Source organism: Lissotriton helveticus, chromosome 1_1 (assembly GCF_964261635.1).
Source record: "Lissotriton helveticus chromosome 1_1, aLisHel1.1, whole genome shotgun sequence".
Taxonomy (NCBI): Eukaryota; Metazoa; Chordata; class Amphibia; order Caudata; family Salamandridae; genus Lissotriton; species Lissotriton helveticus.
In genome coordinates, this window is record NC_136057.1 from 1,921,286,021 (window position 1) to 1,921,313,741 (window position 27,721).

A 27,721-nucleotide genomic window follows, 5' to 3' on the forward strand; every position below is an offset into this window, starting at 1 on the left:
GATCTCGAAGTCTCTTTTTTATAGTCACAAATCCCTGCCGTTGTCTCTGCACCATCCGGGTAAAATCAGGAAAGAGCAGCAAGGAAGCGTTTTCGTAGGCCAACGGGCCCGAGGATCTCGCAGACTGTAAGATGGCGTCCCTGTCCCGGAAATTCAGGACCCGGGCGATGATGGGACGTGGAAGCGCCCCCGTTTTCGGGCGACCACCGGGCACCCTATGGGCCCTCTCCACGGTAAAAAACTTGCTGAGACCCTTGGGCTTAAGGTGTTGCAGGACGAGATCCTCGACAAAAAGATCCGGGGTGGCCCCCTCCGATCGCTCCGGAACCCCAAGGATGCGGACGTTGTTCCGGCGTGCCCGTCCTTCATACTCATCGAGCTTCCGATCGAATTGAGTTTGGGCCACCTTGAGATCAGACACCACCTTCTGTAGTTCCGAAACATCCTCAATGAGGCTCCCCGTCTTTATTTCCAGGTCCTTGACCTTCTCAGAAGTTTTGGTGAGGTCGGCCCTGACAAGACCCACCTCAATAGTGACCGTGTCCAACTTCGTGTCTATCGTCCCCAAAGAGGATTGAACCCCTCTGATGGCCACCATCAGTTCTTTCATGGTCGGGTCATCACCGACCGAGTCCCCATCTGGGCCCCCGATCGGGGAACGTTTCGCATCCGACGGGGATCCCCTTGAGACTGCATATTTATCGATTCGGTTCGATTGGACTTGTCGGTTCGCTCTCTGGGCCTTCGGAAGATTCCTGTCGAGGTCCCGTGCCGCCATCTCGACCGCAAATGCAGGAGAAACCCACCACTCCTCTATCGAGCGGGAGAGGGTCTTGCAGCGATTGTCTGTAGGGTATTGCAGAGAGGGCGAGGACGCTCCGATCGCCACCCGGGCACATCAAATGGTGGTCCAGCCGGCCACTTCCGGTCTCGGCAGCCGTTGTTGTCGCACTTCACACCGGACAGTGGCACACCCGGGGTCCCGGCCCACGACGTCGTAGGCCCCAATTCTTCCGGCGACGATAATCAGACGCCGGAGTCTTCAATCGAACCCAAATTTCACCTAGTGACTCAGGTGACGGTCTCCCACAAGACAGTGGGGACGGGGTACAGGAAAATATGCCGGATAGGCGGTCAGGATGTGGCGGCCGGCGGAGCCGATGCTCAAGCGGCCATCTTGGTCGCTGGCGCGTCTCCTTCCGAAGTTCGCATTTTAAAGTGAAACAGATTTCTTGACTGTTGGTATTTTGCATTTGCTGTTCGATGTGGTTTGACCTCTCTTTTGAAATTGTTTGTTACAGTATGTGTGAACCAGAAGCAAGGTCTCCAAGATGGTTGTGACTTTTATGTCTCCAAACTTATTCTGATATTGGTGATCAGAAAGGAAAATGTCTGAAGCCAGATTCCCAGTAATTGGTGGCTTTTGCTTTTTTATACTAAACAGCAAGGGTCAGAAGTCAGTGCACATAAATTTCACAAAAGCATTGTAGGTGAAGGGCTCGGCTTTAAAACTTTCATGCTGTGTCCTTTGGTAACTGTGGAGGTAGAAATGTGTTAAGTGATTTTTAGAGATTGCATTGGAGATCAATGGACAGTCAAGTCAAGTCTTCCAATGGATCATCCTGGTTGGGCTGTTTGCTTTGTCCAAGTTAAATAGAGGAAAACGTTGCCTCTTGTTGAAGGAACGATCAGATAGCTCAAAGATGTAATGTGTCTGCTACAGAATATTATGGTAACCAAAAAACATAAACTAAAATCTTGCCATGAAGGTCTAAGCACTCTTTCAAATGTTTGCATACAGGAAAACGATTTTAATGCTCTGCACAACTGCTTGCAATATTAAAAGTGGATGGCCCTTCAAGAAGAAAACAGAGGTCTAGCTTTACTGGTCAAATCCTTTGAAGGATTGCGATATGAAAATGTAAACCTTATGCAATCTTATTAAATTGATGTTCTTGTTCCTTTTCATCTCTCTGTAGAGTCCGGGATTGGAGAAGTCGCTGTGCCCAACGGATCAGGTATAGTCCCCTGTGTGAGAAGAGCACCTTGTAAATCTGTGGATGCCTGCTGTGTGTAACAGTGTGAAATCCTTGCTGCACTGTGCTATGTATGGTTGTGATACTGGCTGATAGGAACAGAGACAGACCCTTGTTGTATTGTGCTGTGTGTCATGTTGGCTTAGAGAAAGTGTGGCAGCTGTTCACTACAATTTGTTTTGTATGATACTGGCTCAGAAGAACAGTTTCAAATCCTAGTATGTAGCATAGTAAGTGGATCTATGCCTGGCACATAGGAACATTTCCAAATCCTTGCAACAGTGCTGTAAGATGCCAAAAACCTGGGCCAGTATAAGAAAGTTCATCAGGGGCATGAGTTGCACGATTGCAGCGCTGAAAGGCATATTCGGGACACAATCAAGATCGAGTGGTGCCAAGGACACTGTCTGTGGTAATCTGTTCCTGAATTCCAGTGGATACTTCCCTTTTAATAGATTTTGCCATTGAAAGATATATTTGCAATGGTCAATTTCCATTATTTTAACGAACAGGGTTACTTTCCTTTAATTAAATGTGGTGGGGTAAATGCTGGTTGACTAGAAGATGTTTATGAAACCGATGTACAGTAGGTCATGATTTGGAAGCAGTCTATCGTAACCTGGGTTCACTAGGAGTCTGAATATGGTTAAACTGATGTGATTGAAATCTCAGTTTCTTAATGTTTGGACAAAGTTGGTCCCAGACACAATAGCTGGTTTGCTAAATTTGTTGATGGGTTGAGAAGTAAATGTCTCAGATAAATGTCTTCAGGAATAAAACTTTGAATCTCTTTGGCCATTTTACAAAAGGAGAATCCAGAATGAATAGGAGGAAGTTTTTCACACCTTAAAGTGTAACATGTTTCTTGACTGTTGGTACTTTCAGTTGCTGTGCAATGTAATTTGGCCTGGCTTTTAAATTTGTTTGTTACAGTGTGTGTGAAGTACATGCAAGGTCTCCAAGATGGTTGGGAGTTTTTGTCTCCAAACCTATTCTGATTTAGATGATCGGGAAGGGAAAGTCTGTACCCGGGTTCCCAGTAATGGGAGGCTTTCGATTTTTTATCCTAAACAGCAAGGGTCAGAAGTTAGTGAACAGGAGTTTCTTGCAGGTGAAGGGCCCTGCTTTGAGAGATTCATGTCCATGCTGTGTTCTTTGGTATGGGTGGAGGTATAAATGTTTTGAGTGGTGTTCAGAGAGTGCATTGGAGGTCAGTGGGCAGACAATTGCAGTCTTCCATTGGTCATCCTGGCTTGGATGCATATTTTGTCCAAGTTACCCAGAGGAAAACCTTGCCTCCTTTTGCAAGGCTGATCAGATAGCTCAAATATGTAATACGTCTGCTACAGAATAATATGTTAACCTTAAAAACACAAACTAGAATCTTGCCATGTAGAACTGAGTGCTCTTTCAGTTTTTACGTAACAGAATTGGGTTCTAACGTTCTTCCAAACTGCTTGCAATGTTAAACAGTGATGGCCCTTTATGAGGAAAACTGAGGTCTAGCTTTACTGGCCAAATCTTTTGAAGGATTACTGTAATAACATTTAAACCATATGCAATCTTTCTAAATTGGTGTTCTTGTTACTTTTCATTTCTCTGTAGAGACCAGAATCTGAGGAGCCGCATTTCCCGAGGAGTCAGGTATTGTCCCATGTGTGAGAAGCTATCTCCGAGGAGCAATTTGAAATCCTTGTTTCACCGTGACATTTTGGTTGTGATACTGGCTGATAAGAAAAGAGGCAGCTCTTTGCTGCACTGTGTTGTGTGTTATACTGGCTTAGAGGAACAGAGAGAACCCCTTGCTGCATATTGCTACATGTCATAGTGGCTCGGGGAAACAGAGACAGCTGCTCGCTACAATTTGTTTTGTGTGATATCAGCTTAAGTGAACATAGATAAATCCTAGCATGTAGCATAGTAAGTGGGTCTATGCCTGCAGTAATGGGTTCTTTGTGATACTAGCTAAAAAGACCAGTGACAGCTACTTGCTGCCCATTGTTGTGAGTGATGCTGGCTCAGAGCAGCAAAAACAATTCCTTTGATACAAAGAGTTGTGTGTGATAGTGACCAGCGGTGGCTGATGCCAATCTGAGGTGGGGGGGGGGGAGAAAAAGAAAAGTATTAATAAAAATATAAACTTATCTTTCCTGCCAGCCTCCATGATCTTCGGCTCCTGCTCCATGCCTCGCTGCTCCTCTGCTTCAGTCCCAGCACTGCAATCCCCAGGAGCACAGGTTACCTGACCGTACACAACGCCTGTGCTTCTCTCATGCTATTATTCCAAGCATGAGAGCAGTGCTTGGATTGGGCAGAGCGGTGTGGGCCGGTTATACACTCCAGCAAGGACTGGGAGCCTGCGCCCCTGGGCACTAGGATATCTCCAGGGAACAGCCTGGAGATATCCAAGTGTGCATGTTGATTTGGCCGGCCATAGACAACCGGCCAAACCGACATGCGCACTTTCAATGGCTACCACTCCTCCTTCCCCTGCTGTGTGATGCTGCAATATTGCCCCACCATGGCCTAGACATGTCAGACTAGAATTAAATATAAAATGACAATAAATCATTTTCTTTTTCTTCTGTCTGCTGCATTTCAGCAGTGGGGCGACGCTCCTCCGCCATAGCCGAGGAGCCACCCCTGATAGTGTCCCAGATTAACTGTGCTGGCTCCTTGCAGCACTGTGCTTTGTGTGATGCCATCTTCGATGAACAGAAACAGCTCAGATAAACAGTAGTAGCTGCTTGCTGCACTGTGTTGTGTGTGATGCAGGCTCAGATTAACAGTGACAGCTCAGTGTCTTGTGTGATGCTGGCTCAGATGAACATCGACAGCTCAGATGTCCACTTTTCTGTGTCTTAATTGGCTGAGAGCAGCAGTGACAGCTCCTTGCCACAGTGTGTTGTGTATGATAACAATTCACAAAAAATGATAACATCATCTCACTGGACTGTATACTGTGTTCGTCTGATACAGTGCCTACTTTGTTGTATAATAAGTGCCAGTGTGCAAGCACTTCTCAGATGCCCATGGCCAGCGTTAATAAATGTCAGCATGCAAGGCTGTGAAGTCCTGAATCCACCCCAGGTCTCATAAATCTAATGCCAGACACTCCCTGCCTCTTTATCTCACTCTTCTAGGATCCTGCTTTCTCCCTTGGTGACTGTTTTCAGTCTTTCTTTCTATTATTCTTTGTGTGTTTTTCCCTTTCCTACTCTCTGGAAATATTTGATGAGGAAAAATAGGTGGTGGTCTCAAAAATGAGTGGCAATGAGACTCCACCAGCAACCACCAGCTCATATTAAGCGTTGGTCTGATACGGGTGTAAAGGAACAGTACCAGGTTATGCTGCTCTATTCTGGGCGTGGGTCACTCCGGCTCAGAGCAATATTGATAGATAATGGCTGTGCTGTGTTGTGTATGGGTGTATCAAAGGAACTTGTGTCACTATGGTGTGTATGGGTTTTTGAGGCTCTGTAGAACTGTGGCAGCTCCTTTTTGCACTAAGCTCTTTTGCTGGTATGATCCTAGCATAGACAGCCACACACACGTCCTATTGTACTGTGCTGTTTGTGGATGTGATATGGACACAGAGTAATAGGGGCAACTCTTTGCTGCACTGTACTATTTGATTGCATGACTCATGGTATGAAGAGCAGTGCAATATTCTGCATTTGGGTAAGATGCTGGCTCAGAGAGACATAGGCAACTTGTGTGTTAAGTATGGGAGCAATATCCCCTCAGAGCAGTGGCGACTGCTTATTTATGCACTGCTATAATAATGATTCAGAAAAAGACACCTGCTCCTTGCTGCACTGTGGTGTGTGTGGGTGGTATGCTGGCACCGACGACCAATAAGAGCAACAAACTCCACTGAACTGCATGTGGGTATGATACAAGCTCAGATATACATCCTCAGTGGTATCAGGCATGGCCCGTGCAGGAAAGAGCAGTTTGGTGGTAGGGCGGAGTACGGGGGAGTCAAACGATGACCCACTTACTTACCTTGTACTCGCCGTATCACAGAGTCAGCAATCTAGCGAGAATAAGGTAAGTGGTTTTCTTTTTTTAATTGTATTTTTTCCACGTCGTCGTCTGTCAACTCACCCCCACCCAACCCCACCGCTCTTACCTGCATTGTATATCATGGTATATCGCTAGAATATCAAGTTTAAATATCATTCTACAAAAATATAATACCAGAATATTGGCTACGAAAATATTGTAAAGACAGACAAATGTAGATAAATGTACATTTCTTAAATCAGTACTTATCTATATATATGCCTGCGTTCACAATATTTTGGTAGTCAATACTTATGATGTTTTTGTAGAATGATGTTTCTGTACTCAATAATCAAACAGTACTTGTTCCAATGGCTATCATAGTGAAAACAGTCAGTACTAATGTATCTGGCCTCACTCAAGACACAGCTACAGACTGTAGTTTTGATAGATTATTAAATATTGATGGGTCACTGTAAAACTAAGATTACAAAGCCCAGCCTGAAGCAATGCAACTTTGTTGCATGACACAAGAAAACAGTTGAGCATATATACAAGGAGACTGCACCACCGGAACGTCCCTTTTACCAACGTTTCGGTGGCGCAACGCTCTGCTCCATATTTACAAAGTGGAGTTAAGCCCCATTTTGTGCCTGAAGGCCGCTTTGTAAATATGGTGACTTTCACTCAGGTATCTGCGTGAAAGTGGCATACAATGGATGTTGGTGTGGTCATTCCACCACAACACCCATTGCTTTTTGACGCAGCCCCAGATTTACAAGGATCTGTAAATCTGAGGAAGCACCACAAACTAACACCATGCAAAAGGAGGCACTAGATTGGTGAAACAAGGAGAAATACTTTTTTTCTCCTCTTTTTTGATTTTTCTATGTGCTGCATTTTTAGCACACCTAGAAAAAGCAAAACGCCATTAATGATTGTTTTTGTGCATGAAGGTGACCCTTTGTGTAAAAAAACAATCATTAAATAATGGTGATTTGCTACTTTAAATGGTTGTTTATGTGCAGGAAGGGGCATTTTCCTGCACATAAACATTAATTCCTGTAACGCAGACATCCTTGCACTATGGCGCATGGGTGTCTGTGTTGGCGCTAGCCAGCTATTTATAGCGCTAGGAAAAACACAAGGGTGCACAGCGTTCTTGTAAATACTGTGCATCCCTGCATTTTGGAAATGCTGCGGTGCTGCAGCATTTTTGCAGCACCGTGCTGCGCCATTTCCTTGTACATATTCCCCAGTGACTGTTCCTTCTTTGAATAACATTCTTCCAAACTGCGGAAGGACGGAAGGTTTTGAAAACATTTTAAATGTCCGTTGGCATCCTCACATAACTTTTTAAAACCTTTTTTCAGTTTTGCTTTGTGGGCAGCTGATGGGATCTGCTTTTAAACACAATAAAAGGAGCCCTGTGCTGTTGTGGGAACATTCTTTCTGCCACATAGGGCTGCTAGTTTAGTGCCATGCAGCCACAATTTACTGTATTGCTGACAAGCCATGTGCCTCCACTCCAAGGATGCCGGAAGTTCCAGGGCAGGACTCCTTCAGCCAGTGGATGGTGAGGATGTCCTAGCAGAACCCATACACTCAAGCTGACAAGCTGAAATGGTCCCCCTTAATGTATAGAGGACAGCCCCCGACAATGTGGGGACGACAGGGGTGTCCATGACGCCCTTTCCTTCAGCAAACATGAGTAAGTATGATGCTCACCTGTTGTTTTATTTTCCCACTGTCACTCAGAGATTTCAACCCTGAGCGAAAATCCTGAAAACAATTCCTTGCAGCCAGATGTTGGTGTGCATTGACAGCGCTATCTGTAAGTCCTGTGTTAGAATAGCATTTGTACCAGAGGTCAGGATTTAGTGACATTTTAAGAGCTCTACCTGGTCCAGATATTGGCAGCTTGTTGGTTGTGGTAGGTTTGGTTTGAGGTGCTGATTTATAAGCGGTGCTGCAAGATTTATTCGAGGTACACCGAACAAATGATGTGTTTCGGTTTCATCCAGTGTCACCACCTCTTCACCGAGAAAAATACCATCAATCTCTTCATGTTTTAACATTCTGCAGAGTCCTGGAACTGAGTCTTAAGTAGAACTCTAAAATCGTATGATATTTACTCAATAAAGGATGTACTGATAAGGAAAAAAGACAGTTTTTAAGTAGTTTTCCTAAACTTTGTATTGGCCAGGACATTAAAATGCTGGTCATGATGTTATAATAACTGTTATCAACAAGCATTTGTAATGCAATAGGTCACGCATTTACGCGAGTTTGAGCCTTTGACATTGCAAATAACAATGCCTTTTATTTTTGTTTTTGTTTTATAAGACCTAAAAATGCTGGTCATGCTTATTTATTTATTTTATTTAGAAAGTTTTATATAGCGCAAACATGACTACTGGGGGTATCAGAGCGCTTTACAGAGTGTGCAGAAGCACCTGTACATGCAACCACACATATTCAACATAGCGAAAAGTACATAGATTTAAAATGTCCGACATTATCGTGAGCCCAGCCGCTAGGCCAGAAAACAGCGTTGATAGCCCAAGAGTCAAGTGGGGAAGGCAGACTGAGGCAGATATTTCTTCATCAAGAGCCCTTTAACTTCTATTTTGAAGAGGACAGTGGAAGTGATCAACCTGACTTCAGGGGGAAGAGAGTTCCAGATCCTTGTTGCCAAACCTGAGAATGCTCGATTGTAGGTCTTTTTTTTCTTGAATTTTTGTGGTATGAGTAAGAGGGTGCTGGCACTACTAGAGGGTCTTGAACCACATGAGAGCTCCAATTTTTGAGCGAGGTACATCAAGATCTTGAGGTGAATGGCTTTGTGTGTCATGCATGCAATCAATATTCAGCTGTATCTGAGCTTCATATGGGAGGGCCAGCAGGACCGGAGATATATGGTTGAATTTTTTAGTGCCCGTTATGAGCCTAGCCGCAGCAATGAGGGCCGCCCTAAGGGGAGCCGTTTTTACTCTGGGCAAGCCACAGAGCGTTGCACTGCCATAGTCCAGCTTTGCGATCACCAATGCTTGCACTGCAACCTTTAGGTCATGAGCCGGGAGAAAGGGTTTGAGCTTCCTTAGGATGCTGAGTTTGAAGTTCACTACTTTGGTGAGGGGACTGATGTGCTTTTTCATGTTCAGACTTTTGTCTAGTATAATACCAAGCGAGGATGCCGAGTCCATAAGGTGGGGTCTGCAGTTAAAAGCAGTAAGCTGATTCAACCATTGCTCAATGATCGGAGATTGCTTATGGGGTGAGATTAGGAGGAATTCTGTTTTTAGCGCATTTAGTTTCAGGTGGTTACGTGTCAGCCAGTTTTGTGTTTCCAGCAGGACTGAGTTGAGGGACTGGATTTCCTCAGGGGAGGAGATCTTCAAATAAAGTTGAGTATCGTACGCATACATGTGATAGTGAATACTGGATGATTTCAGCATTTCTGTTAGAGGCTCCATGAACAAGCTAAAGAGCGTGGGAGAGAGTGCTGAACCTTGGGGAACCCCCAGCGTAACTGGTGCCGGATGGGACAGGGATTGGTTTACCTTGAAGCATTGGGATCTATTCAGGAGGAACAAAGAGAACCAATTGGGCACAGGCCAAGACAACCCCTTCCTGTGTTCTAAAAGGTCAATTAGTTTATCGTGTTTGACAGTGTCAAATGCTGACGAGAAGTCAAGAAGGATCAGTAGACATGACTTATCGTGGTCCAGCATTCTTAAAGCATCATCGACAATGTGCGTTAGAGCCGACTCTGTGCTATGGCCCGAACGGAAACCAGATTGGCATTGGTCCAGGAGTTGGAAATGGTCGATGTGGTTGCAAAGTTGGGCAAGCACACATTTCTCCAGGAGCTTTGCTAAGGTAGGGATGTTGAAGATTGGGCGAAAGTTATGAAGGTCCATAGGATCAGCAGTAGGTTTCTTTAAAATCGGGGTTACTTGACCCGATTTAAGGCAATCTGGAATAGCACCTTGCCGAAGTGATGCATTGACAATCGTGGCCCACACTGTTAGTAAGGAGGATCTCACTTCTGGGAAAAGGTTTAATGGCAGCAGGTCGTTGTAGTGGTTGGAAGGTTTCAGAGTCGACAGCGTGCATTGTTTTTGGGGAGGTGGGGTTGCGACGGGCCAAAAAAATCCCTACCAGGTGGAAAGAGGGAGGTCAGTGGACCGAACGACAGGTGGTCACAGGCAGATCATAATTCAGTTTCAATCTTACTGGTCTTATCTGTGAATAAATCTGTGAAGTCTTCGCTATTAGGCTATGTCCCTTGACCCAGAGGTGCGGCGCTCGGATGACTATTGGCTTGGGACTTGATGAGTTCGAACAATTTTTTGGGACGGTTTTTTGCTTGGTCGAGCTGAGATCTGAAAAAGCTGGCCTTCGAGCATCTGATGCTTTTGTTATATATGCTTCTCAGGGATCTTAGGTGGTAAAGATGCTCAAGGGAGGGATAGGACCGCCATAGCCTTTCAGCAGGTCTTAAGTTTCTTCTTTCTAAATTAAGACTATCAGTAAACCATGGTTTGGAGATTTTAGAGGAGATTCTTTTAAGCTGTAGTGGTGAGACCGAGTCTAGTATGTTCAGCATTGCGTGATTATAGTGGGCCGTAAGGTTGTGGACATTCAGCATGTTAGGTGGGGGCAGGATGTTATCACAGAGAGCCGTCAGATCATGAGGGTTGATGTTCCTTAGGCACCTTTTCAACTGTTTTGGGTTCTTGGGCTGGGCTTTACTTGATCTCACAAATTCCAGGATACGGAAGGTGATGCAATAGTGGTCTGTCCAATCACATGGGAGGATCGAATCAAGGAGGATGGAGTTGGGCTTACCAATGACAAGCTCTAAGGTAGCTCCTTTAATATGAGTAGGGCTGTCACAGATTTGGATTAGGTTGAGGTCAAGAAGGAAGGATTTAGGGCTATTGACCACCACATCATTTACATCATTCCAATGGAGGATGAAATCTCCCAGGAAGATTTGAGTGCCATGGAAGTCTGCATTGGCTGAAATAATGTCTATGGTCTGTTCTGTGGAGTTAAGGCTGTCGCTAGGGGGATGGTAAAACGTGTGCAGTTTACAGGAGGGATTGTTGCCACTAGTCACTTCAATGCATAGGTATTCACAGGACGGCAGTACGTCAGTCTGTAGTACCGTCACTGTAAGATTGCTCCGATGTAAATCAGCGTTGCCTCCACCTTGCCCACAGGATCGGTCCGGCCTAATGATAGCAGAGTTGGGAGGTATTAAAAGGTCTAGGAAGGGGGCAGCTGAGTCATTTTGCCAGGTTTCCGTCAAGATCCTGCGCCAGGGTGAGGTCGGCAATGTCTGCAGCGTATTTAGCTGCCGAACTACAATTTAGGAGCATGCATTTGAGACTAATGATGGCGTCTGTTGGAGCGGGTAGCATGCTGGTGACTCACGTGAGGTTGTTCTTATTTAAGGTTCTGGTGTTAGGCCTAGGTTCCCTGAAGGGATCCGTGGGATGGATTCAATTTGTTGTAAGTTTGCTATGGTGAGGGGATGTGCTGGAACATAAGAATGTAGGAGAGAATGGATATCCGTATTGGAAAGGGAGGCTGTACATCTGGAGGGGCGAGCACGGTCGTTAGGGAGCGGGGGCCCACCTATGAGGTGTGTGGGAGACATGAGACAGGGACCTCCGAGCGTCAGGGGGGGATGGAGCCCGGAACACCCGCAATCAGGGCACGAGCGGAGATGGTGATTTTTTGTGGTAGCACAGCTTGGTCTGGAGTTAGCAGACAAAGTCTCAGTGATATGTAGTAGACTACGAACCTCTGTCTTGAGTTGTTGTAGGTAGAGTGCTATCTCGCTCAGGCAGCCTTCCAGTGAGGTGTGTGGAAGGGATTGGGAGGCTGGGTCCCAGGGACCCTGGAGCTGGAGAGAGCTAGTGAAGTCGGGGGGAAAGTAGGGCGGGTGGGGACTGAGCGTACCCAGCAGGAAGCTGCACGCTCGGAATGGGTATGATAGAGGAGGAGCTAGTGAGGTCGTGGAAAGTATAGCGGAAGGCAACTGGGTGTCCCCCAAGGGAAGGGATTCTGGGAAATGGCACTGCAAGCTCTGAAGGATGGGTGGCATGGGGAGGAGGGGACTAATGGATAGAGACCCCTGGAGGCCGGTGGGAGCCCGATGGGATTGTGTGTTTGTCTGGAGGAAGGTGTCTTGGGGAGAATCTGGGCAGTGCTGTACGCAGTGGGGCTAGGGGGGATAGGGCTAGCAAACCGTACGGGGGAGGGAGCGGGATGATTAGCAAGATAACTGTGCTGGCGCAGCTCGTTCATTGCATGCATTGCAAGGGAGTTGGTATTAAGAGTTAGGGTAGGTAGAAGGGGGCTCTTCGATGCAGATGTGGGATTAGTGGGTGGTGGTGGCGAGGTAGGAGTTAGAGTTTGCGAGGGCAGGGGGACCGCTGTTATAAAAAGATATAAAAAGATGCCAGGTGGCAACCCTCGTCTGAGTGCTGAAATAACAAGAGATGTAAAGTTTGTCTAGTGTTGTTAACAATGGAGGACATGGGTAATGTACCACACACGTGTTGGCAGACTCTTTTTTAATGAATGCTTCCACGTCATCTGGCACGAAGAATCAAGCGCCACCCCAGGGCAGACGGGTCTAAACTATTCTTTTAGAGTTAAGATGTGTTGTAAGAGCTATGTGTTGTCCCCAGTAATGGCATAGTATGGTTTCGGGTTGCCACCTTTTCTAGTGAAGAATACCGCCCATCAGTTCACTATTTAAAGATTTTGGAAATGTCTGTATTTCTTTTAACATGGCCTCTCTGTCTTTCTTTTTAGGTTTTGCCTGGCGAAAAGATGCCCTCTGCGCATCTTTTTCGCGCAGGCGAAAACCTAATGAGAACTGTAGTGTGGGTTTGGGTCGGCCCTCGTCATTCATTGGCTGGCTCCATAAATGGAGCCTAGCCATTGGACGAGGGGCCTGTCCGTCAATGCCGGACCAGATTCGGGGGCGTTCCCGAGATTCTTTGGCTTTTGCCGACGTCACGCGACGTCAGCCGAAAGCCGGGAACGCCCCTGAATCTGGTCAGCACATCAGCGGGCTGAGCACGTCCACAGAGCTTCAACTTCCTTGGCAAATGAAAAGAGCCGTCAGCTGATTGCCTTTCACAAAAAAAATGCATCACAGTCGACCCTAGAAGACTGATTTTGAAAGGGTCGTCGTGACTAAGCAAGGACGCACCCAGTGTGAAGCGATGACTCCAGATGTGTGGGTTTCTCAACCTCTGGGCGCCTTGAAGTTGATTCAACCAGCAGCAGATCAGAGCATTCATGAAAAGCTGTCCGCGAGCTCCGTCGGCGCCTGCAAAGATGCGGAGCCGACAGCTGGACGCCGACAGCTGGCCAGCTGTTGCAATACCCAGTCCAGCTCGCTGCTCCACCTGGAAACGACGAGGAATACAGCAGGGGGCTGATGCGCGCGCGCGCGCCGCCCTCTGACGCAGAGTTGTGTTCATACCCGCCCTGGTAGTGTACTTGGGCTGGGTACATATGGCGCGTGCACCCGGGTTCACCGGTTCACTTGCACGGAGTCGTTTTGTTGAAGCATCTTTTTGTGACGCAATGTGTTCGCATACCTTTGAGATGTTTTTACAGTAAATATCTTTGATCTGATTTTTTTTTGTAAAAAGCTATCAATTGACCACTTCTGATGTGCCAAGAATGTTGAGGCTCACACTTCCCCGGAAGGGGGGTTAGGGGGGGGGGGGTGGGGGTGCTTTGTTCTCTCACTGATCTGACCCGGTTGCTAGGGTCATAGGACTGCACCTTATAAATTAGTCCAGTCCTCCCCACGGAGCTTTCCTTGTGAGCATGGAACACATCCTCTCTCTTTATCTCCTTCGGTTCTATTTCTCATTTCTATCCCTCCACTTCTCTATTTTATGACGTTTTCTTTCACCCCTTGTTTCACTCTCAGCCTTTTCTTTTCTTCCCTTCTTGTTCTTTTTTCACAGTCTCCTCCTTTGTCACGCCATAATTTCTCTGTTCCCCGTTTTCTCATTCTAGCCTTTTTTCTTCCTTCCTCTGTTCTCTTTGTTTTCTTTCCCTCCCTTTCCTTTCTTCCTGCCTCATTTCCTTGCTCCAATTTGCACCTCCTTCCTTCCCGTCCTTTGTTCTTCACTTGTTGTATCCGTTTCTTCGAGCCGCTGTAGGGTTGCCTCTCTTGTCCCTTCTTCTTTTCACTCTTCTTGTCTCTTTTTTTCTTTCCTTGCATTCTTTTCTGTGCACATTTTCTTTATTTCTCCCTTCCTCTCCTCTTCATCTGTTCTTTCTTCTCCACCTCCCGTAACCTTAAGTTCCAGCCTGCCTCTCGCTTCTCTTCCCCTCTCTTCACTGACTTATTTATGTCCTTATGTTCCTGTCTCTCAACTCTTTCTTTCTACCCTTTCTCCTTCTAACCTGTCTTCTGCGCTCTCACCCTCCCTGTATCTTTCTCTCACTCACCTTCCTTCCCTCCCTTTTTCCCTCACTCGTCAGTCCAGCCTGCCCTCTGTCCCCCCTTCCTGACCTCTCCTCCTCTCTGTATCTCTCTCTCCTTCCCTCCCTGCCCCTCTCCGGTTTATCCCACCTTCCTTTCTATCCTGTCCTCGCTCGGCTCCCCCACCCCTTCCCCGCACACTCGGATGATGTCATCATTAAACTGTCTATCCACAGGCTCCCGGCTTCCTCTGAACCCCCCTGAGAAGCCTTCTGGCCCTGGGCATGCTCTCGGTGAAGGCTGCAAGTTGCCAGGGTTACTGCAGACCAAACCTCAGCTTTTATTGGGGGTGGAGGTGGGGGGGGGGGGGGGGGACCTGGGGGCGGAGTTAAGATATGCACTAAAGCGGAGGGCTGGAAATAGAGAGGTGAGAGAAGTGACTGGGGGCTGGGGGGTATAGCTGATCATCAAAAGGTTAAAGTGAGACACTGGCCGCGTTCACAGACCGCAGCAACAGACCCACCACAGACCGTATCGCCAGTGAAGGCACAGACCGCATCGAACAACGCACACAGACCGCATTCCACATGGAACAAAGACCCCGCCTCGAAGAGGATACAGACCACCCCAGACGCGAGCCCAAAGGGCATATAAACACCCCCCCCCCTACACAGGGGCGGCTGGTGACATTTGAAAGTGGTGGGGCGTAAACTAATTTGCATATTGCACCGCAGCGAGCGAGCCCGAACCACCTTGCATCCATCCATACATCATTCATCCACCCATCCATCCATCCACCCACCCATCCATCCACCAATTCTGCAGCCATCCTGCATCCATCATTCATTCATGCATCCATCCATCCACCCACCCATCCATCCACCCATCCATCATCCATTCCTGCATCCATTCCTGCATCCATTCCTGCATCCATTCATGCATCCACCCATCCATCCATCCATCCATCCTGCATCCATCATTCATGCACCCATCCATCCACCATGCATCCATCCTGCATCCATCATTCATTCATCCACCCATCCTGCATCCATCATTCATTCATGCATCCACCCATCCATTCATCCACACGTCATTCATCCTGCATCCATTCATGTGTCCACCCATCCATCCACCCATCCTGCATCCATCATTTATTCATGCATCAACCCATCCATTCATCCACCCATCATTCATCCATCATCCATCCATCCATCCACCCATCCTGCATCCATCATTCATTCATGCACCCATCCATCCACCCTGCATCCATCCTATTCTATTCTATTCTATACGGAATTTGTTAAGCGCACGGACATCCATCATTCATTCATCTACCCATCCACCCATCCTGCATCCATCCTGCATCCATCATTCATTCATGCATCCACCCATCCATTCATCCACCCATCATTCATCCTGCATCCATTCATGCATCCACCCATCCTGCATCCATCATTCATGTATTTTTATGACCATATAACTTGCACACAGCTTGTCAGTGTTTAATACCAGTCTCCAGCACCAATGATACATGATTAATATTAATTGTTTTTAAAAACATGTATTTGTTCGACACCAATTTCACACCTTAGTCGGAACATCATTTTTATTTGTTTTTTAAAGTATCTATTTATTTACCACCAAAGTAAGTCATGTATACATTTTTATGGTTTGATAAGAGGCTCGAACCTGGTTTCCCAGCACCAAAGTCGGCCGTGCTATCCGTCAGGGGTTATGTAACCGGGCTATGTAGTGACCAGCCAATCCTGCACCAGGATTGGCTGGGGGGGCACCATGACTCCTCGCCCAGTCGCCCTGTGTAACCCCGGGGGCTGCGGCCCGCCCCCTGGTCCTCTCTCTAAGGGGGAATTCACAAGAAAACGATATGCGCATGCGCGGGCATGTTTGTGCCCAAAAATACACTTGCGCAGCTGCAGCAGCCCGATCCTCCCCCCCCCCCCCTTCCCTTGCGCACTCCGGGAAGGTCGGGTGTCTCCCGGTTTCCCGGCCGGCAGATAGCGCGATTTTTAAAAATAATTGTGTTTGGCTTCTAGTGACGACGTAGTGGGTCCATGGGGCTTAGTGGGGCTTCGCCCCTACGCCCCAATGGACGCACCGCGCCTGCCCCTACACCGCTGGTACACAGACGGGTCCACCTTTAGACAACAGACCACACCCACCTATCCTCTTCTGACCTCCATGCGGCCACAATGACCCCGAGTGGCTTCAGCAGAAGTAACCGACCGCATCTCTGGGCAGTACAGCTCAGACCAGATCCCTATCCATCCACACACCTGGCAGCCTTACTTCGGCCCATCCGTTAGGCAATGCTATACAGCCCAAGTCTTCAGCCCGGGTTGACATCTGAGAGAAGTCTTAGCAGTCCAGATGCAGTTCACCCAGTGCTCTGGGCCACCGGGAAATGATTCAATTTAAGTCAGAATACCTACAAAACTAAGAATTCAACAGCTGCCGTCGCAACTCTGTGCTTGATCACTGGAGGTGACGAGCGATACTGGGCACAAGTCAAAGGGTCTCCTACCTATACCAACTGACCAAGTTGCAAGCATACACCGCGATTCAGCCAACAACTGTCCAATTCAGTCTCTGGCCTGCACACACCTTTTGTGTTCCTCTGTACACCAGAACACCACCACCCAACCAAAACAAATCACACACGCTCTACCACATCACCACTATCTCAATTCACTTACCCAACGTAAGCCACACGACAGCCTCCTCGTTGAGCCACCACGTCACCCTCATCATGCTTGTGTATCCTCACAGCTCACCAACCTCACACATCATTCCTTCCACAATACCACTGACTCAGACTTATATGTGGCTATCACCCCCTCAGGAGTATCATTACACCTACAAACTCCAACGCTCAAGGTCTCTCAGTCCTGCATCTTTATATATCACATTACCAAGGTGCCTCTCATTCTGTCTAATGAACGCCAGATCTACATGCAGCACTATAATGGCCAAATTGATTCCTGCGCTTGCATTAGGATGCCCTGTTTCTGTGCGATGCCAGATTTTTTTATTGTGCTTTAATCGTGGGGCTGAGAGTCAGCTGAGCACAAGCATGTGTTCGTGTCAACTCTAGATTTAGTCAGAGCATGAAGGTCCGTTACGATAAGGGGGCTCTCAGTGTGTAGGGGGGCTCTCAGTGTGTTGGGGAGGCTCGCAGTGTGTGGAGAAGGCTCGCAGTGTGTGGAGGGAGCTCGCAGTGTGTGTGGGGGGCTCGCAGTGTGTGGGGGGCTCGCAGTGTGTGGGGGCTCTGTGTGGGTGTGTGTTGGGGGGCTCTCTGTAGGTGTTTGTGGGTGTCATTTGCGAAAGATAAAGCTAGTGGCATTGCAAATGACAATGCCATTTATTTATGTAAAAAAAAAAACATAAATAAAAATAATGTCAAGAGCATTGCCAATAGCTCAAACTTTAACAAAGGCAAAACCATTGCATTGTAAATGCTTGTTAGGTTTTGCCTACGCAATGCGTACGAAGTACGCATGCGCTAGCAAAATCTAATGATATCTCTATGTGGGGTCGGGTATCCGCCCCCTCCTCCCATTGGCTAGCTCCATAAATGGAGGCTAGCCATTGGTAGAGGGCTCTGTCTGTCAATCCCAGACCAGATTCGGGGGCGTTCCCGAGAATTTTTCCCTTTTGGCTACGTCACGCGACGTCAGCCAAAAGCCGGGAACGCCCCCGAATCTGGTCCGCCATTGAAGGCACCCGGAAGAAGTCCAGGTGAGTGCTTTTTTTTTTTGTAGCTTTTTACCGCTGCCTCGGCTCTGCCTCGGCTCCCGTTCCGCCCCCCTACCACTGCCTCGCTCTCTGTGTCTCCCTGGCCCCGTTCCCGCCCCCCTCCCGCTGCCTCGGCTCCCGTTCCCGCCCCCCTACCACTGCCTCGCTCTCTGTGTCTCCCCGGCCCCGTTCCCGCCCCCCTACCGCTGCCTCGCTCTCTGTGTCTCCCCGGCCCCGTTCCCGCCCCCCTACCGCTGCCTCGGCTCCCGTTCCCGTTTGCAAAGACGGTCTTTTGCTCTCGACTCCTTAATATTTTTTGCATCTTTTGTCCCTGCTTCCTAGTAGTAGCACCAAAGAAACCTTTGGGTGAATGTGCTTTAAAAAAAGCTACTTAATTAATGAATATTAAAGTGGTGACTATGCCTGGGCAAACAATGTGTACTTTCCTTTGCGAAAAAAGCATTAAATGCCCCTAACATTACCCAAAATTAAATGGTATTACGTGAAATATTAGTTTTGGCATTTTGCACTATTTTGTAGTGTTTGTTTTTGGCGAGAGGATGCATGACGCACTAAAAACTACCACAAAACCACGCAAGATGCGGGCCACAGCCACTCACATTCAGTTTGTTTGAGTTCTCCCTGTGTTGTTCCCGTGCTTTCACTCTATGATTTTTACCTGAATGAAGTCCCAAAATACGCGACATGACAGTCATAATGGCATGCTAGCAGTGGCATCGGGAGCGGGGGGGGGGGGGGGGGGGAGGCCCTCCGGCTGACGGGTGGCAGCACAGCCCGCGAAACTCGGGCACTGACAGTGGAGGCTGGGAAACCGGGTTCGAGTCTCGGCAGGATGCTTAATCTCCCCGTGCCTAACAACATGAGGAGCGGGAGCTCTCCTTCTTTTTGCTGAACAGAGGGAAAAACAGGTATGAAGAGGACGAGAGAGCAAACCCAAGAGGAAGAGGACGAGAGAGTAAAAAACCACAGGCAGAGGACGAGAGAGCAAGCCCAGCAGAACAGAATCAGAGAATAAACAGGTATGAAGAGGGTGAAAGGCAACACAGGCATGGAGAGACAGAGGGCAGAGCAATCAGGAAGATTCGGGGGTGGGGGCGGACATGAAAAGGATGAGACAACAAAACAATCAGGAAAAGAGTGAGAGGGCAAAATAAGCACGTGAAAGATGACAGGGCAAAACAAGCACAAAGAAAAATGACGAGACTAAAGACAAGCATTAAGAGAATGAGAGCGCAAAACAAACAGAAAGAGTGAGGGCAAAACAAACATGAAAAAGATGAGAGCAAAACAGTCAGTAAAAGAGTGAGGGCAAAACAAGAAGAGGATGAGAGGGCACTGTGCAAAAGCAGCATGAAAAGAGCGAAGGGAAAGAACATCGGCAGGGTGAGAGGGCAAAAGAAGCACTCAGTGGGTAAGAGGGCAAAACAAGCCCTCAGCGGCTGAAAAGACAAAACCATCTGGAAAAGGGCACAGCATGAAATAGTGTGCGTGTGTGAATGAATGCCCGCGCACGCGCTGTCTCGCGCACTGTGAGGCTAGCGGCAGGGCTTAAGCAGCAGCAAGTTGAACCCACTATTTCAAAAGAAGGAGTTTGTGCAGGTTTTTTTTTTTTTAAACGGGTGGTGGACACTGTCCCTAATTTTTAAGGACCAAGGCTTGTTTTTCATCCTCGGACTTCATCTAGAGTAGGAGAGACCGGAAGGAGAGGAAGAAAGGAGGAAGAGAAAAAATAGGGAAATTGTGATAAATGAGAAAGCATGGATGGAAAAGAAACTGCGAAGTGAGATGAAGAGACAGGCAGTGTGGCTTGCTGGAAGAAAGGTGTGAGGTGGAATCCAGTTTAGACAGCCTTGGTATTTTTCTAAAATGGCATTTGTAAGTGCCAGTGGCGGGCTCTTAAAAAATCTTTAGGCCCCTGCACTTATTTATAAATTCAACCCGAAATAGAGTACATTACTGTGTGCCACTTTTACTGTGTGTACATGTGTTGTGTTTGCATAGCGCAAACATTCCCAAAAGACAGCTGCGCAGTGTACAGGCTCAAAGGAAGAGAGCAGCAGTGAAAGGTGGGTGTGAATGCCCTCATTCTGTTTCGAACAGTAGTCACACAACTACCAAGAGGCCCTGTGTGTTGTGACCCCACACGCTTTCTGTTGGCTAGGTGAGTGTCTTTGACAGGCGTACCTATTGTGTTTTTTGGTTGTTTTTTTTGGTCGAAGCCTACATCTTTTGGACCTTCGGAAAGCGTCCATGAGAATGCATTTCACCCATTGCTTGCCAGTGGCTTTGTACCTCACATTTTCTTGCTTTTATTTGGACTGTTCAGCTTGAGTTTGTCCCTTCCATTGCCCAGTTAAGTCAAGTATTACACCGTCTCCTCCCTCGGGACTCGCTCCTCTCTCCGAACTTTGCCTCGCAATGCAGGAACATCGCTGCCAGCAGCAGCAGTGCCGACCGGTGGGGCCGCATCCCAGGCTGTTTTGCGGGGGACCCGAGGAGTGGCAAGGGGTCAGTGGTGCCACCGGCAGGTCCTGGCTCTGCAGTCATGCAGCTCCCAGGATGCAGGACTTCTGCTCATACTCTCATCCCGTCACTCACTCTTCCCTTTCACCACACTCTCCTTCTCTCACCAACTCTCTCTCCTCTGCTCATACTCTCATCCCGTCACTCACTCTTCCCTTTCACCACACTCTCCTTCTCTCACCGACTCTCTCTCCTCTGCTCATACTCTCATCCCGTCACTCACTCTTCCCTTTCACCACACTCTCCTTCTCTCACTGCCTCTCTTTCTTCTGCTCATTCTCTCATCCCGTCACTCACTCTCCCTTCAACACACTGCTAACTCTCTCCAATGCACCACTCTCTCTCACCCTAATTTGTTTTTCCTTCTTGGCTCTATCTCTATTCATTATCCCTCCCCAACTCCTCCTGATTCTATAGAGTACTTTTCAAAATTTTTTGTAGCCATCGTCCATTTGCGTGAGATTATGCTATTGGCATTGTAAATGACAATGGCATTAATTTATCTGTTTTCAAAACCAACACATAAATAAAAAATTTGTCATTGACAATGCCAATCGCTCTAACTTTGTCAAAGGCAAAACCATTGCATTGTAAATGCTTGTTCTTAAATTATCTATTGGTTCATTAGGTTAGCTGAAGAACACATTGTAAAGTGCTTTCAAACATTTATATTGAGGGATAGGATGTGTAGCCTTACGGCTAGAGCGGTCGACCACACAGCTGAGGAACCGGGTTCAAGACTCGGCAAGCACACCCAGCATCCTGTGATTCTGAGCAAATCACTTAATCTCCCTGTGCCTAACAAAAAATTTATGTGTCCATCTGTAATGAAACTGGTGCTCATGTAAAGGGCTCTGATGCCTGATATCTTCGAGTCGAGTTTGCGATATATAAAACAAAAAAACAAAAGAATGTACTGTGTAAACTATGTACTAATAAAGAGAAAGAATAAGGAAAGCATTCTACAGGGCAGGACTGGAATAGTAAGAGGACTTGCTTATATCTCAGTCAGCATTTGCAAGACTGTGTACAAGCAGGAGGTACCACAAGCTGGATATGAGAGCGGAGCTTTGTGTGAGGATTCATTACCAGCAAAGCAGGTGGGTCTGATGTTCAGGACAAGGGGTACATTGACACAGCTGTGTTCCCACTGAGGCATCAGAATGGGAGCTGTAGCCAGAAGATTATTGGGGTGTTGCTGAAGCTCCGGCCTACCTAGGTCCTACTATTGTAATGACAAGGGTTTCTACAGATCTGGACTAAGGTGCATCAGTAGAGCTGTGTTGCATCCACAAAATTATCGGGGTGTTTTGCCAGCGGTGCCCTCCCTCCTTTTTAATTTAGAATCATAAAACTTTATTTTGGTCATACGACCATACAATTGCAAGTGCTATGCAGCTCATATGAATAGGATCAAATCAAAAAGTAGACATAATTAACATACTAAGAACATCAGTCAAGCAATAGTCTACGGTACAGTAAATATATGGACTAACCGCTTGGTGCACAATGAGAAAAAAAAGTAAGAAAACAGGACAGCAAAAACCTGTGCCTCTCTCGTAGGAAGCTGTGGAAACAAAGGAGTTAGGTCCTTGGCAAGACTGAGGGAGGGGCTGGACCATATGAACTATAGAAAACAGGGCAAGGCCCCCACCCTCGTATCTAAATGAAGAATCTATCAGATAGAGACCAAGTACAATTTTATGAAACTTGGTATACTTGGAGTCCAGAGCAAGACACGGATGGTGAAGGCAGCAAGTCAAATCCGAATGCGTACGCATTAAGTGCGTAATGAGCAAAGAGAACAGACGGACACCCTGAGGGCTACACGAAATGAATACCTGAATACAGTCGGCATTTCAGGTTACCCCATAAAAAAGCGACGTGCCATCAAAGACCTAAATTACATTTTCCGCGAATTCGGACAAACAGACGCAAGGTTGTTCCTGTGATTACAATCTCCTCCCTTCACGAGACACCAGACGGTGTGCAGCGAGAATTAAAGCTTGAAGCATCGTCCCCCAGGTGTATAAATGAAAAGACGCCCTGTCTGAAAGACACAGACAAATAACAAAGCCCTGATGAGGGTTCGAAAACTTGATAGTCGAACCCGAAACGCGTCGGCACATCTACAAGAGCCAGTCATATCATTGAGTGATCAATTGAAAGACGTTGCATTTTGGTTTTGCTCTTGATTTCACATCGCTTTGTTTTTTCTATATTATTAATTCACTTGTAAATATTGATGAAAATGCATATTGTATGTATATTGTCTTGTGTTACTGTGATATTGTTTTGATTTTGTGGTTGTTGTCAGGATTGTAAATATTGTGTACATGTGTAATTGTGTATCTATTTCTTCCAAAAGATAAAATTTCTTCGAAAAATAAGTTAAAAATAAGAATAATTGGTATAAATAAAAGTACCTTACCAAGTTTCATGAAATTGTACTTGGTCTCTATCTGATAGATTCTTCATTTAGATACGAGGGTGGGGGCCTTTTCCCTGTTTTCTATATCTTCCGTAGGAAGCAGCATAGTCCGCTATGCTGCCTCGGATCTTAAAGTGTACTGCACTCAAGACCATAAGGTGGCATCAATAGAATATGGGTTAAGACTAAGATTAAACAGATAAAACTGATAACAAAGGATGGGAGGATAAGGAGCTAGCTCATGTTTTTAATGATTTCCTCCTAATTGCCCACATATAACCCAGGATTTTGCTACTGAGCAAGCAGTCACTGGTCTAGGGTCCGATCTAAGGATATGGAGAGCTTCACCATGGATACGTGTTCCCAGCTGCTTGCAAATTGGTTTGAGCCATTTGGCTCTCAGGAGAAATAACACCGGACAGGCAAAAAATACATGGGCAGTTGTCTCTGCTGTAAAAGTACAGCTGGGGCAAAGCTGAGAGGTAGTGTGAGAGTGGTGCCATAGGCCTGTGAGGGAGGTCAGGGTAAGAGAACTGCATATCAAATTTCCAATCTTGAGGTGACTCGATAATGTCTAGATATTGGTCTAGCAAACTAGTCAATTTAAAATGCATCCCCTTGATGGATTAATAAGTGAAGCGTGTGCTACCCAGTTCCAATACTGGTTTTTGACAGAATCTTAACTAGAAGCTGGGTCGGGTCCTTAACATCCCAAAGGCCCTCTAGTCTATTTACTGCAGGCAAGGATTTCATACTTTGTATCCAGCCTATCTTTTTAAAATAATCGAGTTCCCTAATTTCCATAAGGGCATTGGCGTACGGGAGCCACGCAGAAGTAGACCAGCCAAAACAGTAGAGGGCGTAGCTTAGGCTTATCTGTAATTGGGACTATATCCAAGTCCAACCTTAATGGGTGGAGAGGCGTGCTGTAGGGTGGCAAGACCAGGTACCTCAGGAACTTGTTTTCTGATTTAATAAGGTAATCTATCCCTTCAAAGCCTCACAGTTCAGCTCCATAGAGGGCTGAGCTTACTGCTTTGGACTCATAGATCTGGAGGGGGGCAGCCACTGGTTTACTGAATGAGGTTGTCTGTTCTTTGATCAAGGCCTGACTATTTACCTATGCTTCAAGGACATTTTGGTCCTGCGGGGCTTCCAGGACATATTGTCTGTAAGTGTAACACCTAGATAATCAATGGTACTAACTCTTTCCAATGGAACACCTCCCAATAATAATGTATCTCTGATTGGTGAAGATTAAGCAATAAAAGCTTTGTCTTTCATGTATTGGCCTTTAATCCTAGTGTTTTGGAAACTAATAATGATCATCAGCAAACATTAATGTCACAACTACCCTGCCCCCCCCCCCACCACCACAGAGTAGGGGCATCTGCTGGAATTTGAGAAAGATACCGGACAACACCATTCCCAAAGAGGAAAAGGAGTGTGGGTGCCAGGACACAGCCCTGACGTACACCCTTGCCAGCATTAATTGGGTTAGTAAGCTGGCCTTGGCCACTCCAGCGTACCGTGGCAAAATTAGCTTCACGATGGCGGATGACAAGATATAAAACCTCGAGTAGAATCCCCATGTCCTTTAGGACTTGCCCTAGCTTATTCCTTGCCACAAGAGTGAAAGCAGTCTAGAAGTCAATAAAATCTACATAGAGGCTTCCCTGGCCAAATAAGCACAGTCTTCCAAGACAGAAGGAAACAAAACACCTGATCAATGGTGCCTATCTTTTGTCTGAAGCCAGCTTGGAAGGGGATGAAGATGTTATATTCACTGATCCAGTCCTGTATCTTCGCAAGAAGTGCTCGGGAGAGCACCTTTTGGACACAGTCTATAAGAGTGATGGGTCTGTATTTGCAGGGAGAAAACCTTTTGGACACAGTCTATAAGAGTGATGGGTCTATTTTTGCAGGTGGAAGACCTAGCACCTTTCTTAAATATAGGGATCACCTCTGCTCCCTTCCAAGGTTTTAGGTATTTGGGCCACCTTTGCTAGCGCTTTGGCTAAATAACAAATCTAACTTTTCCAATTCTCTTTATCATATAGAAATACATTGCCAAGAATGCCATAAGGTCCAGTCGCTTTTGCCTTAGTAATATAATCAATGCAGTTCACGATTTCGCTTTTAAAGAAAAAATCCTTAACAGTAACATAAGCAAAATCTGGGGCAGATGCTTGTGTACCCAGCACACATGACCCTGATTATAAGTGGTAAAAGTGTTCATACAATGCGGAAATAGAAATATTATTGGCCGGTGGTGGTGGCCTATTGCCATCCCTCCTGTGAACTAAGAACCAGAACTTCTGTGAATCTTCTCTGCCGCTGGCCTGCTAAATTAACCTCCACCTATTGTCGTACCACTCCATTTTTGTACTTATCTGAACTGACCTATAAGTCTTTCTTCTGTCTCACACTGGACCAAATTCTTAGATCTAATTGCCATGAACAGTTGCTGTCTAAGACACCTATACTCCTGTTTGTACCATGCAAACTGAGATCTTAGCTTTGGTCCCAATTTAGCAGAGCGTAAAGGGTCAATAAAATGTGCAGCCAACTGCTCGAAAAACAAGTGTGGCAAGCTGGGATCTCCTCCAGGCCTCCCGGTTGAATGGTTAAGCATGAGATCTCTGCAGAACAAGCCAGTAAATCTTGCTTAATTAATTCTAGCTTGTCTTTGTCCTGAATCACCTGTAACCACTTAAGGCACTGGTTTTCATTTGTTGTAAATAGCTCCCTTGCTGTTAGATCAGATCTAGTGCAACTAGGCGGGTGCCCACAGTGTGACACCAAAGTAAAAACCAGGGGATTATGATCGCTGTTGGCGTTGGAACCAAATGCCATGTCAATCACCCTGGGCCATAACCATAGGTCTACCAGAAAATAGTATATACAATTTATACTATTTGTCCTATTAAATGTATTTGCTCCCAATTGATTCCTACTAGTCCTGCCTTCGGCAGCCCTTAGTCCAAACTCCAGGGAAAAGGCATTAGCTGGAATGCCACTTGGGACCATTTTTAATTTGAGGCAGGTCAAAAATGGGAACTTGCCACAGATCATCCTCTTTCCTCATTCCATAAACATTCTCCCTCTCCATTGGTTCAAAAGTAACATTAAAATCTCCAGCTTCAGTCAAGGGGCATGGTGAGGGCCTATCATCCAAGAGCTCCTTGAGATCGGGTATCGTGACAGACCTCCTACGCCCCCTAGTCCCTTTGGTGTAGACACTATAAACATTGAGGGGGACACCATTCTGACCTTTTAGTTTGATACCTAAAATATCTGTGCTGCTAGATGGAAGTCTGCACATTATACAATGGAGCACAATGCTAACCCAGATTACTTCCTCCCCCCCCCCCCGCAGGGAGACCAAGATTATGAAAAGATGCTGGGCGATGGAGCATTACATAGCCTGGGGAATAAACTGGGGATGTGCTCCAGCTTTCCTGAAGAATGCAGATTTCAAAGAATTCAATATATTGGATCCAATGTAGAAGGGTCGTTTCTGACTTTACCCCATTCACATTCCAGGAAACCATTTGGCGTATACCAGGAGCCTCCTGCATGTTCCAAGAAATAGATCTCGACCCAACCTGAAGGTTTCCTACCTGGGCATAAGTCTGTGCTAGGCAAGTAGATGGTGCTCCTCTAGGTGACATTACTTTGATGTCGGATGGTTTCCATTCATGCAAGGCTCCAAGGGACAAGGAGGTAGTAAGTAATATAGCCCTCGATGACTTGACTAAAATAATGTTGCAATCGTAAGGGACTCGACAGGTTAGGACTGAGATGTACTGATAGAGCTGCGTTTCTATTGATGTATTAGAAAGACAGCTGCAGTCAGGGGAATATTAGAAAGACACCTGCAGTAAGGAGATTATTAGAAAGAAGGCTGCAGTCATGAGATTATTAGAAAGACAGCTGCAGTCAGGACATTATTAGAAAGACAGCTGCAGTCAGGAGATTATTGGAAAGACAGCTGCAGTCAAGAGATTATTAGAATAACACCTGCATTCTGGAGATTATTAGAAAGACGGCTGCAGTCAGGACATTATTAGAAAGACACTAACAGTCATTAGATTATAGAAAAACACCTGCATTCAGGAGATTATTAGGCAGACTGCTGCAGTCAGGAGATTATTAGAAAGACAGCTGCACGGAGTAGTTTATTAGACAAACAGCAGCAGTCAGGAGCTTATTAGAAAAACAGCTGCAGTCAGGAGACTATTAGAAAGACAACTGCAGTCGGGATTATTAGAAATACAGCTGCAGTCGGGATTATTAGAAAGACAGCTGCAGTCAGGAGATTATTAGAAAGACATTAACAGTCATTATATTATTAGAAAAACACCTGCATTCAGGAGATTATTCAAAAAAACGCTGCCGTCAGGAGATTATTAGAAAGATAGCTGCAGTCAGGAGATTATTAGAAAAACAGCTGCAGTCAGGAGATTATTA

General features: G+C 46.4%; 1 protein-coding gene across 1 annotated transcript in view; it reads left to right on the plus strand.

The window, feature by feature from the left end:
- The window catches only part of LOC144754974 (uncharacterized), a 301,793-nt gene that overhangs the window by 270,834 nt on the left and 3,238 nt on the right, over positions 1 to 27,721 (plus strand). Inside the window, exons 11-12 of the mRNA XM_078643356.1 lie at positions 1,980 to 2,018; positions 3,642 to 3,680. Of these exons, the coding sequence (XP_078499482.1) occupies positions 1,980 to 2,018; positions 3,642 to 3,680 (78 nt within the window). The remainder of the gene's footprint in view (positions 1 to 1,979; positions 2,019 to 3,641; positions 3,681 to 27,721) is intronic.